Below are 12,777 nucleotides of genomic sequence, written 5' to 3'. Positions count from 1 at the left end.
AGGGCCAGCCCATTGCCTTTCCCTAGTCAAGCCTCTGCCTATAAACCAGTATGGTGGCACTGAGTGTCTCTCCTGCTTATCCTCAATTTTCTGTCTCCAGGCTTGTGCCTGTGTCATGCTCTGCCAGGAGTGCTCTCCCTTCTCTTCCTTGGGCTAAGTCCCACTTGTTCTTTAGAATTCAGGTCAAGGATCACCTCCTCCGGATCCTGCTCAGGGCCCTGCCGGCTTAGCCAGGTGCCTCCTCTTGCACCAGCAGACACTGAGCTTCGCCACAGTCATGGGCCATTGTCAGGTCTGCTGCTGGTCATTGTGCCCTGAAACGAGATGGCTCCTCAAACTGAGAGAACCAGGCTGAATTCAACCTCTCGCCATGGCACCTGCCACTCTCAACAGCTTTCTCACAGTGAGGGGCCCCTGAGCTGAGGAGTATTCCTGCCCCCCACTCTCAACATCCCCAGCCTGCTGTGTCGCTTCTTGTGTCTCATCTCATAGCTTGTGTAAATTCTTTTTCCCCTTTATGTCAACTGCCAAAGGTAACTGTTACTGCTTCTTGCTGTTAGCTCCTGACACCTAATTTGCCACTTCTGGGATGGGGTAGGGTGGGAACCAGAGCAGCTTATTAGAATAGTATGTAAAAATAGAATAAACAGGCTCAAGCAAGGTCCTGAGGGATTTGCTGATGAAAAGGCACTGGGCCTGCCAGCTTGGGCTTTGTGACAGTTCTTTGAGCCACTGGCTTAAGTCAATGTGCCTGAAGGCACAGGCTGATGAGGTGGGAGTGGGGAGCAGGGGCTGGAACCAGGTGTCTGGACTCCACAACCAGTGCTCTCAGAAATCCTCTTCCAGCCCCTCCTATTTTGGAGTTATTAACACAAGAATAGTGACTACTTTCTGAAAGCTGGTTAGTACCAGCTACTTCACATGATCTCCGACCAATCTCTCTTTTCTTCACCTGTCACATGGGAATGAATCGGCCGGCTACACGGTTCTCATCGAGTCTCCCCAGGATCGCCAAGGAGCCAGTCTGTCATCACGCTGGAGTTCAGCCACCAGCTCATGTCATCACTCCCTGGCCCTTGGGCTTCCTCTGTCTGACAGGAGAACTTTCCCCTTGGACTCAAGTGTCCCCAGCTGCACAGCCCCTCCTCCGCTGTAACACATGATCTTCCTGCTGTTGGGAGGGGCTAGGACTAGGGTCTACTACACACAATGAAGCAGGGCTCACCGAAACACATTCACCAAGTTCCATCAGCTCTGAGCCGTGCTTTTCTCATCTGGTAAATGGTGCCACATAATTTCCAGAACCATGAGGAAAAGGAAATAAGACAACATACCAAAAAGTTGTCACCAGCAAATGGTGATTCCCTTCCCAAGGTCTCCTGGGGAATAGTGACTGACCCCAGAACTCGGCCCTTGGACTCGCAGAGCAGTGCTCTCACCTACAAAGCATGAGTGTCCCAGCTCTCCTTTAGGGGGTTTTTACACCCATTTCAGGGGCTAGTGTGGTGACATTCCAGGCCGGGGTAGGGGATGGTCAGGGACAGTCATGAGGTATGTCCAAAGGTCCATATTGAAGGTCATCGTGGCTAAAGCCCTAGCTGTCTAAAAGGTCAGCAGCCAGAGGGCTCTTTCTCTCTTTCTACACTCAATCCTGCAGTCTCTCCTGGGCTTTTAGGGTTGTTTCCTGCAGCCAGGGTGAAATCCAAACCCCTCTCAACTCTCAGCAAGACCCTGCCCCATCAACTGGCCAAGCCCTAGGCCTCACCCTTGCACTCACCCCTTGCTTTTACATACGTCTCCTTTGTGATCCTTCAGCACACCCCTCACTCCGCCTCAGGGCCTCGGCACTGGCTCTTCTTTCTATTTGGACTCTTCATTACCCACTTTTAGAAAGGCCTCAACTCCCATGTCACCACCTCCAACAGCTTCCATCACTGCTTTCTCTCACTCTTCCTCCACCCCATAAACACCCTGTGGCTCCCTTTCTCCCTGTTTATCTCCCCCATAGCACTTGTGATCTGAAAAAATCCTGTGAATTCATTGTCTCCCCTACTTCTGCTGGAAGACCTGAGTTCCCAGTGCCTGGCAGACAGTAGACACTCAATAAATACCAAAGAAGTGAAATAGATAAGGAAACTGAGGCACAGAGAATCTAAAGCTTGCCCCAGGCCACATGCTCATTAAGTGACAGATTTTTTGTTGTTGTTGTTAACCCTTACCCAAGGATTTTTTCCCATTGGTTTTTTATTAGAGAGTGAAAGGAAGGGGGAAAGACAAACAGAGAGAGAAACATCACATCAATGTGAGAGAGACACATCAATTGATTGCCTCCTCTATGTGCCCCAACCAGGGCTAGGGATCCAGCCTGCAACCCGGGTACGTGCTCTTGGCCGGGAACTGAACCTGAGACCCTTCAGTCCACAGGCCAACGCTCTATCCACTGAGCCAAACCAGCTAGGGCTAAGTGACAGATTTAAACCCAGGCCATCTGATAATAGAATCCATGCTCTAAACCCCACAGTTCAGGGCTCCTCAGAGGCACAGACTCCCATGGGAACCTTGTCTGCCCCACGTATCAGAAGAGGAGGGCTGGGAAGCACTGGGGCAGAGAGCAGTTTCAGGATGACACATCCTAACCAGGGGCTGCTTTTCCCAGCAGGACTTGGCCAAAGCTGGAAAGAAAAACTGCAAAACTGAGCTCCAAGGGCCGGGTCCCTTATTTCTGGGTTTCTGGGGCCTGCCAAGTGGGGGAGGAGAACCATCCCACATGTCTGGCTGTGGCCCAGCAAGCTGTGGACACAGGGCTGACCCTGTTATAAGAAGTCACTTGTGCTGAGCATGTTCTCTGTGCTTGGCACTTTGCTTCAGCTTTACATGCATTGATGCTCTATGAGGTATAAAGTTCCAGAGCCCACTTTGCAGATGGGTCAAATGAGGTCTGGAGAGGGCAGTTGCATTCCTAAGATCACACATCTGGGGAGCAGTAGGCCTGGAGTCCAAATGCAGCCCAGGCTTGCTGTAGATTCTGAGCTCCTCAAGGCTCCCAGGCTGCCTAACTTCCTGTGAGCCTAGCACCAGGCCTCCAGAAAGAATGACCCAGGAAGCAGATGTTTGTCAATCAGCGTATTTCTTTTTCCTTTTGGCATCTAGATTTGGTTTCATTTTGAACTCAGAACTTTAGAAAATGAAAACAAAGCTATAGTAACCGTCAATGTTGGCACTGAAGAGAACACACGTGGGTTTAGCAACTGGGGCCTGACTCACTATGCTTTCACAACCAGGATCTGGACAGGTTTGAGGAAGGGCTACTTCTGTTGTGCAGGCCAGGAAACTGAGACTCAAAAGGGCCCAAAGCCACAAAGGGCAAGACAGAGGCTTGGATGCCAAGAGCTTATAAATGAGAGGGAAGCTGGCAGACCTGTACCCACTCCTCCCTAGGCAGGCTCAGGATCTAAATGAATTTCTGATTTCTTTGGCATCTACTGTTTTTTTCCAGAAGATGGAGTGGTCCAATACCCTGTGTATGAATCTTGGTTCTGCCCCTTCTAAGCTGTATGCCCCTGGACAAGTGACTCCCCCTCTTAGCCTTAGTTTTTCTATCTGCAAAATGGGCAGGTTGGATTGTTGCACACCAATCCAATAGTCTAAGGGCTATAAGGCATTTACACACAGTCAGCTTAGGCCAATATGTCCAGAATAAGTAAATTAAATGAAGGAGGGGGCTCCACGGGAATGGGTTCGAGGATATCAGCAAGATGGGGAGTGGGGAGTAAGAGATAGAGGAACCGGTCCCCAGGGAAAAGGGATGGCTCTCCTAAGAGACTGTCAATGGGAGTTGGGGGCGTAGGGGCCATCAGCTATTTATAGATTTCCCTCTGCCCAAGGAGACATGTTGGCGGGAAGAAAAGTCATGCAGGAGCCAGACCAGCCTGGCTGCTTTCTTTGGGCCTGGATCACCTGTCCTCAGCTCAAATGAGAAGAGAAGGAGGTGCTACTCCTCCCCATGGCCAGCACCGAGGGGCCTTGTTTGCCCTGGTGAAATTCTCCTCCTTCTACTATGCTTGTGCCTCCTCTAACCTGTGCTCCCTAGCCTAGGGCTTCTAAGATGGGCATAAGGAAGGAAGCCATGTGACTGTGGGCTTCAACATGCTGCCACACCCACAGGTGCCCCTGGGTGAACAACAACAACAGCAAACACCTATTGAGTGCTTATTATATGCCAGGTACTATTCTAAGCACTTGAACAACCCATGATCACTCATTTAATCCCCACTGCTATGAGGGAGGTACTATTACCACATGTTTTACAGGTGAAGAAACCAAGGCAGAGGGGTTAATTACATTCTTAAAGGCACAAGGCTAGAAAGTCGAAGAGGTGAAATTGGAACCCAGGTAGTTTGGGTCCACGGTCCAGCTCTGGAATGGCCCCAGCACCTGACCACTGGCACATGCATGGCTCTGCATCTTGTCACCCCCACACACGAACATATGCATGTACATGCACATGTCCCAGGACCACCACACCAACAACCAAGAGGTACAAGTTCAGGTCCTGGCCCCAGATACAGTTAAATTAAGCTGTTATTAAAACCAGGGGGACCCAGAGGGAGCACCAGGAGGGGAGCATGCCCCCAAGAGTTGGGTAGGGGTCTGTAGCCTCAACCAACACTAGCTGCTGTCACACACTACTCAGGGAGCTGTTGGGGTCCTAAGCAAGACTGGTCCTGGGGCTACCTTCTGTGTTCAGGAGGAAACACAGGGGCCTGGGTTCTGCCTGGGGGCAAAAGGCAGGCAGGAAAACGTTGCACCAGGGCTTCAAGGAGAGGAGCTGGCTAGTTGGCCACTGAGAGCTGCCTGTAGAGGGCAGTGCATGCCAGCGTGAGGCCAGCCACCATGCCCTCAGCCTGTCCTGTCTTCTGTGTAACTCCCTCCAGACTCTGAGACTACCCACCCACCAGGCCCAACCCTCATTTGTTCTTTCTTCCCTTCAAAAATACATGTTCCAGTCAGGCACCTACTCTATGCCTTTCTACCAGATAGGATCACTGGATCACACATAAATGAACAAATGATAGCCTACACCACCATGCCCCCATCATACCAAGCCTAAGGTGTGAGTGCTGGTGGAGGCAGATGCTTGACTGAGCAATGGGAAGAAGTGGGGGGAAAGAAAGGCTGCCAGGATAAAACAGTAGGTTTTAAGAATCATCACGCAAACCATCTTTTCGTTGGGCTCCAAAGTGCTTTTGGAGGTGCCCAGCTGCTCTCTCCCCTAAACAAAAGTGAGGAGGGCATGCCTCCTCCGGAGTTTTCCATCTGATCAGTCACTGCAAATCAGAGCCCCTCCCCAGCCTCAGTTTCTCCAGCGTAGGAGGCTGAGCCAAGGCCTCGGGGGACCTTGACGGCCCCGCCCGGTTTCTGAGGAACTCGACCGGCATTAGAGATGCCCCTCCTGCGCTATCAAAGGGTTCCTCCGAAGCCTGTGGTCAGGCCGCCACTTCCTGGGAAGCCCAAGACAAGACCAGCTGCAGGCGGGGAGTGCGGGGGAGGCTGCCCGAGGCTCCCGGACTACAGGGGAAGGGCACGGCTGGAGTAGTCCCGAGAGGTCTGAGGCCGGACCTCCAGGTAGGGTGGGGAGGTCTGGCTCGAGCAGAGTAGAAGATAGAGACCTGCTGCGATGGGTACTGAGACACCTGACTAGGAGAGGGCGCGTCAGGGCTAGTCCAGAATATCCTAAAGGTCTAGGCTGCAGAAATCTGCGGCTGAAGGCAGGGGGACAAAATAGGGGGCGTCCGAGAAGTGGCCAGCGGGTTCCGGGACGAGGCCAAGGATCTTGATGGGGGGGGTTCCTAAGACAGGTGCGAGGCTAAGTCAGGGCAAGGGTCCTCCCAGGGGAAAGTCTCCCGTGTGTGCAAAAGGTCGAGCCGGAGAGGCCTCCACCCAAGAAAAAGAAACCGAAAGTGGCGCGGAAGAGCGGGGCCTGCAAGGGGTGGAGTCTGTGGGGGCGGAGCGTCCTATCACGGGGCCCCGCCCCAATCCAATTTAAAAGACTGGTGCAGGGGCGGGCGCGGAGCAGAGCGAGCTGCGGCCGTGGCAGCTGCACGGCTCCCGGTCCCGGAGCATGCGCGAGAGCCGCCCCGGAGCCCCCCGGAGCCCCCAGCCGCCCCTCCTGCGGCGCCCCGCGCCCAGCCGCCAGGTGAGCCGGGCACTGGGCAAGGAGGCGGGAGGGAGAGGGAGTAAACGGAAAGGAAAAGACGGCCTGGAGTCAGGCTGGCCTCGAGGACTGCGCTGTGGGGTTGCGGCCGCCACAGCCCCTGTTCCTGCCGGCCCCACCCTGGCAGCCCCCCGCGCGTGGGGTTCCCGTAGCGCAGCTTTTCTCCTGCCTTTGCCCAAATCGCCCAGACCAGGCGCCAATACCTGGCCTGCCCAGCAGGCGGCGAGCCGAGGACCATCCCGTAGATGGGACAGGCTTCTCTGGCACCTCTCTCCACGCCCCCTCCGTTTACCTAAACTCTGAGAGCCTGCTGGAGACTGGACCCTGCTCCCAGCGAGCCCCCATCGCCTGGAAGTGCTCCGCGCATCTGAAAGTCCATTTTCAAGATAAGCCCACTGAGGCTCAAAGGGGCCGAGCGGTCTAGATCCTGTACCCTCAGCCCTTTAGGGTCAGCGGCTCAGCCTTAAACCCTCCTCCCACCCCCCCCCCACCCTACCCCCCGTTGCCTCGCGGCCCCTACCTGTCCAACCTGACCCAGACTCCGCTCACTGCCTGTGTCTCCCCCATCAGCGCACCCCCGGACGCTATGGCCCACCCCTCCGGCTGGCCCCGCGTGTAGGATGGTAGCACACAACCAGGTGGCAGCCGACAATGCAATCTCCACGGCAGCAGAGCCCCGACGGCGGCCCGAGCCTTCCTCCTCCTCCGCGCCCGCGGCCCTGGTGCGCCCGCGGCCCTGCCCCGCGGTCCTGGCTCCAGCCCCGGGCGACACACATTTCCGCACGTTCCGCTCCCATGCTGAGTACCGGCGCATCACCCACACCAGCGCGCTCCTGGACGCCTGCGGCTTCTACTGGGGACCCCTGAGCGTGCACGGGGCACATGAGCGGCTTCGCGCGGAGCCCGTTGGCACCTTCTTGGTGCGTGACAGTCGCCAGCGGAACTGTTTCTTCGCCCTCAGTGTGAAGATGTCCTCGGGCCCCACGAGCATACGCGTGCACTTTCAGGCTGGCCGCTTTCACCTGGACGGCAGCCGCGAAAGCTTCGACTGCCTCTTCGAGCTGCTCGAGCACTACGTGGCGGCGCCGCGCCGCATGCTGGGGGCCCCGCTGCGCCAGCGCCGTGTGCGGCCGCTGCAGGAGCTGTGTCGCCAGCGCATCGTGGCCACTGTGGGCCGCGAGAACCTGGGGCGCATACCCCTCAACCCTGTCCTCCGAGACTACTTGAGCTCTTTTCCCTTCCAGATCTAACTTGGCCGCGCAGGAAGCATTAACTGGGGCGCCTTATTATTTTTTATTATTAATTATTATTTCCTTGAAACCATGTGGGTTGGAGGGAGCCAGTGTGGAGGGCGAGGTCCCTCCCCTTCTTGGCTGGAGACGAGGCTAGACCCCTACCCAACTCTTGGGGGCATGCTCCCCTCCTGGTGCTCCCTCTGGGTCCCCCTGGTTTTAATAACAGCTTAATTTAACTGTATCTGGGGCCAGGACCTGAACTTGTACCTCCTACCTCTTCATGTTTACATATACCCAGTAACTTTGCACAAACCAGGGGTTGGGGGAGGGTCTCTGGCTTTTATTTTTCTGCTGTGCAGAATCCTATTTTATATTTTTTACAACCAGTTTAGGTAATAAACTTTATTATGAAAGTTTTTTTTTTTTAAAGAAAAATGGTTTCTAGAGAGTTTGCTTTGGTCAAAGGTTTTCCTTGGTTCTGATTAGGTCAAGGGGGAAAGGGATCCTAAGACTGACCTATTTGGCTAGAGGTGGTGTGTGGTCCATATTCTGTGGCTATGAACTCTGCTCAGTTCCCCCCACAGCTCTAGGGGTAAGGAACCGCTGGTCTAGTTTTGGTATTGTATGTCTGGTTAAAATGGCAGCTCATGTTTGAGCACTTAATGTGTACCAGGTCCTATGTGGAGCTTTACCTGCTTCCATTTACTTAATCCTATTGAGACAATCCTATGAAGCAGGGCTCTTTGCCCATTTTACAGAAGAGAAAACCAGTGCAGGGGTCAATTTGACTTTGGTCATTCCTGTGTCAAAGAAGACACTTGGGTTTTTATTGGCTGTCCATAGAGAATCTGTTTGAAATGGATGACAGAGAGAAAATTTCATTGTGACCACAATAACTTCCAGGAAGGGATGGGGGAGTGGGGGCTTGATTTTTGGAAGGAGGAGTGGTACATTCTGAAATTCGGCATCAAGGGAAACATTTAGATGGGACAGAGGATACAAGGCTGGGCCTGACTTCCCTCTTCCCGCCCTGTTTTGTCTGGTGAACGTATAACTTGGAGTCAGATGAGGCTTTGTGGTCTGTGGTGGCTGGAGGGCCCTGCTAGTGGCAATTCCCTTTGCCTCTTGGGGCCTCAGCACAGGCCTCAAAAATGGGCTTGTTAGAGGAGGTAGAACGCTCAGCAGCAGGTGTCTAGGCATCACAGAGAAAGTGATGTTTTCAAGAGTCAGGGGAGGGAAGAGTTGCTCCAGGATGTTTGTTGGGCTGGCCTGCATCACCAGAAAGTCCCCATGATATGGGCTTTATGGCTACTCCTGGTGTCTCTGACCGGCCTGACAGATAAGCCATGCTGGCAACTCAGGGCTGTGCTGCTGCACCCAGTGAATTGAATCATTGTCAGATGTAGGGTTAAGCAGACATCGCACTTCATTTTTAGAAGTTAGAATGGGCCTCTGCAGCCTTGGACATGCTTATAATGGAGTGTCCTAGTATTTAATAATACCTTTCAGACTCGAAAGTGCAGCATAAAATTAACTTGAAATTTGGAGCTGCCCAGGCTTGTCTTGGGATTAAATAGGCTCCAGACCTCAAGGTTAAGGACAGCCAGGAGAGATTAGGATCTCAGAGAGCTTTGGCAATTTCATCCTTTAATAAGATGGGATGGGAGGGAAGGGGGTGCTGTGAGGTCTCTGGCTCCAAAGAATTGCTGCTTTTTCTTCTTTTATCTATTTCCTTGCCCTTTGTTCTCTACTGTGTGGATCAAGTTCTGTCTTTGTTCTGACTTTCCCTGTCTCATACCCAGTTTGGGCAGTGCCTGAAAAAAACCAGAAATCCAAGAAGGCAGTGCTTGGGCATACCACAGACACTTAGTGAGTACTTAGTGTGTGTAGGGCCCTGTGCTACCTTGTTTAATCCTCACAACTGGCCTGTGAGTTACAAACCTCTCCCCCCTTTTTATAGGTGGGAAAACAGGCTCAGAGAGGCACAGGACACACAGCAAGTGGTGGAGCCAAATGTTCAAACTTTGATTGTATTGCCTCGGAGGCTGGATACCACTAGGTAACAGCCTCCCACGAGGCCTAACGGTCGCGATAATAATAATAACAGCAGCAGCTGCTAACATTTACATATAGCGTTACTGTGCAGTCACCATTCCAACCCCCTAGTTACCTATATTAAGACATTCAACCTTCACCCTAGCCTTATGATTTACTATTAACATCCCCATTTTACAGATGAGGAAACAGATCCTCATCTAAAGAGGGATGAATTAGAAGGTAGTTGACAATATTTTCAGGGTTTTTTCCTACTAAAAAAAAAAAGTTTAAAAGCCACGTATTCATTACACAAACACATTCTCCCTATAAAACTTGGAGCAAAACAGCTAAGAATAAAAACCCCCTCAGACCACACTCCCCAGAGCTGGCCCCTTCTCTTTGTAAGTCATGAAAAAAAAAAACCTATGTTAATATATGAACAGCGGTATAAAATGACCTAAAAGTCCCCAGGAGCTGTACTCCAGGCCCCGTGTGACTGAGATCCTGTCAGACACCAGGCAGAGGAAAAGGGCTGGGCGGGGTGGGCAGGGGGGGGGGGGGTTGGTGCAGTGTGTGACATGTGGCTTCCCCAGCAGTGCAAATTCTCTCAAACCTCAGCTTTACGATTCAGCAATGCTGATGTCAATTTACAAAAATGAAAAGTGAGAGGAGGGTTTGTTTGTGTGTTTGTGCATCGGGGGGGGGGGGGAGATGCATTGGGGGCTCAGGTACCCCTGAGGTACCCTCCCCAATGAGAGTGGGTGAGCTGGGCAGCACGGGGCATACAGAATGGGAAAGGGGCAGCTCTTTACCATAATGGGGACTGCCTGCAGGTGCAAGAACATGCTTCAAGCCACATCAAAGCCACCCTGAGCCAGGGACTCTGATCCCCATTTCAGAGATGAGAAAATGGAGGTACAGAGAAGTACAGTCACTTGCTCAAGGTCACACAACTCAAACATGATAGCCAAGACCTGCACCAGGTCCATCCCTCTCTATAGACCACTGGTTTCTTAAAGAGTGGGGGAGGGAAGGGAGGAATCCTGGATCAATGCATGTTCCTAGGTCTCACCTCAGCCTGCTTGATCCTCCTAAGCTTATGAGTAGATCTGTTATTGTCCCAGAGCCAGGAAGTGGAGCACTCTTCCTGAGGTGATGCACATAAAGAACTTAGCATGCAACCTGGCACTGTATCTCCGAATGATACGTGCTTAATAAATGATAGCTGGGTCCATACAGCGCACATTCACTGGGCACCTGCTGTGTTCCAGGCATTACTCTAAGCCCAAAGGATACTTGAAGGAACAAAATCGAGGGAGTCCTGTCCCTGTTATGGAGTTCACATTCACGGCCTCATACAGTAAATAACTAAACATGAAACTAAAGAAACAAGAACATTCCAAGTAGTGATAGTGCTCAAATGAAGACTCAACAAGGTGGTTGGATGAGGGGGGTGTGGTGGGAGGTGGCATATTTTAGAAAGGTCAGGAAGGTTCCTCTAAGGGGACACTGAAATTGTGCGTGGAATGACAGGACTGAGCCAGCCTGGGAGACAGGCATTCCAGGCAGAAAAACAGCAAGTGCAAAGGCCATCAGTTGGGATGAGTTCAGTGCATTCCAGAAGGCTGGCCAGGCTGGAGGGGACTGAATGAAGGTGAGTGGCAGGAGATGAGTTGGACTGGGTGGGTGGTGGGCAATGGGCAAGGGCCAGAGTCCTGTAGACCACGGTAAAATGTATGGATTTGAGGTGTGGTAGGGAGCCTGGGGGTGACCTGATTTAATCTGTTTTGTGACTAGATCCTCTGACTTCTAGCTAGAGATGGACTAAAGCAGGGAGGACCGGTGAGAGGGCGTTAAGCTTCTTGCCTTATGTGTGTACTTGTGGGGGTGAGGGGTGTTCACTCTTGGCCAGACCCTCAGCTCCAGCCAATCAGGCCAACAGCAAGGAAGGGCCAGACACAGGAATGCTGAGATGGGGCTGAATGCTGGGACTGAGTGTGGGCTAGGCCTGGAGTGGCCAGCCCTGGGACAGGCATCAATCAGAAACCACAAGTATGACCAGACCCCAAGCCTGGGTCTAAACAGAGCCCCAGGCATGGCCCCCAGGCTCCAATGAGGTGCTTCTTGGAGCAGTGTTTACCCCTGCAGGGCAGAGCTGGCTTCAACTTTGGGGAAGGAAGCAAAAGACCTGCGAGGAGGTGGACGGACTGGCGGACACAGGGTGGGTATGGCCAGTGCTACCTGGAGGCTTGCTTTGCATCCCCCTCACCTGGCCTCCACCATCACCATCCAGACTCTCTAGGTCTCGAGCTTCCAGATAATAACAGGCTTGGCCTGATTTGGGGGATGGGGGGGGTGTCTCAAGATCCCTCAGAGGAGGGATGAAGTTTTCAGCAAGGCAAATTCACACAGGGACAATGGTGCTCAAGGAGGGCGCTCCAACTGTACCACCCGACCCTGGTCCTGGCCCTGGAACCTGCCAGACAACCCTGAGGGACACCTGGGTTCCCCTCTCTACAATGACTGTTCGGCCCCAATACGAACCCTACCGTCCTGTACACACATACCCAGTGCGGGGTGGGGGGGGGGGGGAGGAGGGGGGAGTGTCAGGCATCGCCAAGCCCCAGTCCCCCAAGGACTCCCAGCCGCGCTCAGGAGAAGGCCCGCCTCCCACGAGGACCCAAGAGGCCTGTAGGCGGCCCTTCCCCACGCTTCTGGCCTCAGTTCTCCCCACGTTCCCTCCTGCTACTGGGCCTTTGCACATACTGTCCCCTCACCTCGTGCGTCGTGGGTGTTTCCCAGCCGATTTCGGGGTAAAGAGCTTATACAAATGAAAGGCGCCTTCACCAAAGTCCGAGGCCCTGCACGACTCTCGTGCTCCTGCTCCCGAGCGCCACGTGCTGCGCGCTGATGACGTCACTGCGCCACTCCGCACGCAGCCCTCCCAGCCCACCCTACCTTGGCCTCTGAGCCTCTGTGAGCTTCTGGCCCCTTTTGCCTCCGCATGGTCCTAACGCCGACCTATGAATTCTGCCCGCTGGACATCTGTGGGCTTTCTGGACTCTGAGAGCGCATATCCTAAGGACATGCCAGGTCAAGGCCATAATATCGGGCCCTTCCCCACCCCCTCGAGTCTACAGAGACCAAAAAAACGCTTCCACTTCATCCCAGTCCACAACCTCAGGTCTCCAATTCTCTTTTTTTTTTTTTTTTTCAAACCCTCTTTTTCTCACTTGGATATGAGATTAATAACTGTACCCACCCCATGGGTAAAATGAAATAAAAGGGTGC

At 53.2% G+C, this 12,777-nt stretch overlaps 1 protein-coding gene across 1 annotated transcript; it reads left to right on the top strand.

Moving 5' to 3' along the window:
- Positions 1 to 6,075: 6,075 nt before the first annotated feature.
- On the top strand, positions 6,076 to 9,760 carry SOCS1 (suppressor of cytokine signaling 1). The gene is made up of 2 exons (XM_080679270.1): positions 6,076 to 6,196; positions 6,785 to 9,760. The coding sequence occupies exon 2, from the start codon at positions 6,835 to 6,837 to the stop codon at positions 7,462 to 7,464; it is 630 nt and encodes a 209-aa protein (XP_080535396.1). The 5' UTR covers positions 6,076 to 6,196; positions 6,785 to 6,834; the 3' UTR covers positions 7,465 to 9,760.
- Positions 9,761 to 12,777: the final 3,017 nt, after the last annotated feature.

The sequence above is a fragment of the Plecotus auritus genome (assembly GCF_963455305.1).
Source record: "Plecotus auritus genome assembly, chromosome: 7".
NCBI lineage: Eukaryota > Metazoa > Chordata > Mammalia > Chiroptera > Vespertilionidae > Plecotus > Plecotus auritus.
This window is presented reverse-complemented; position numbering and strand designations above follow the sequence as displayed.

Coding starts and splice junctions, on each gene's coding strand:
- SOCS1 (XM_080679270.1), top strand. CDS start 6,835: ATGGTAGCACACAACCAGGTGGCAGCCGACAATGCAATCTCCACGGCA.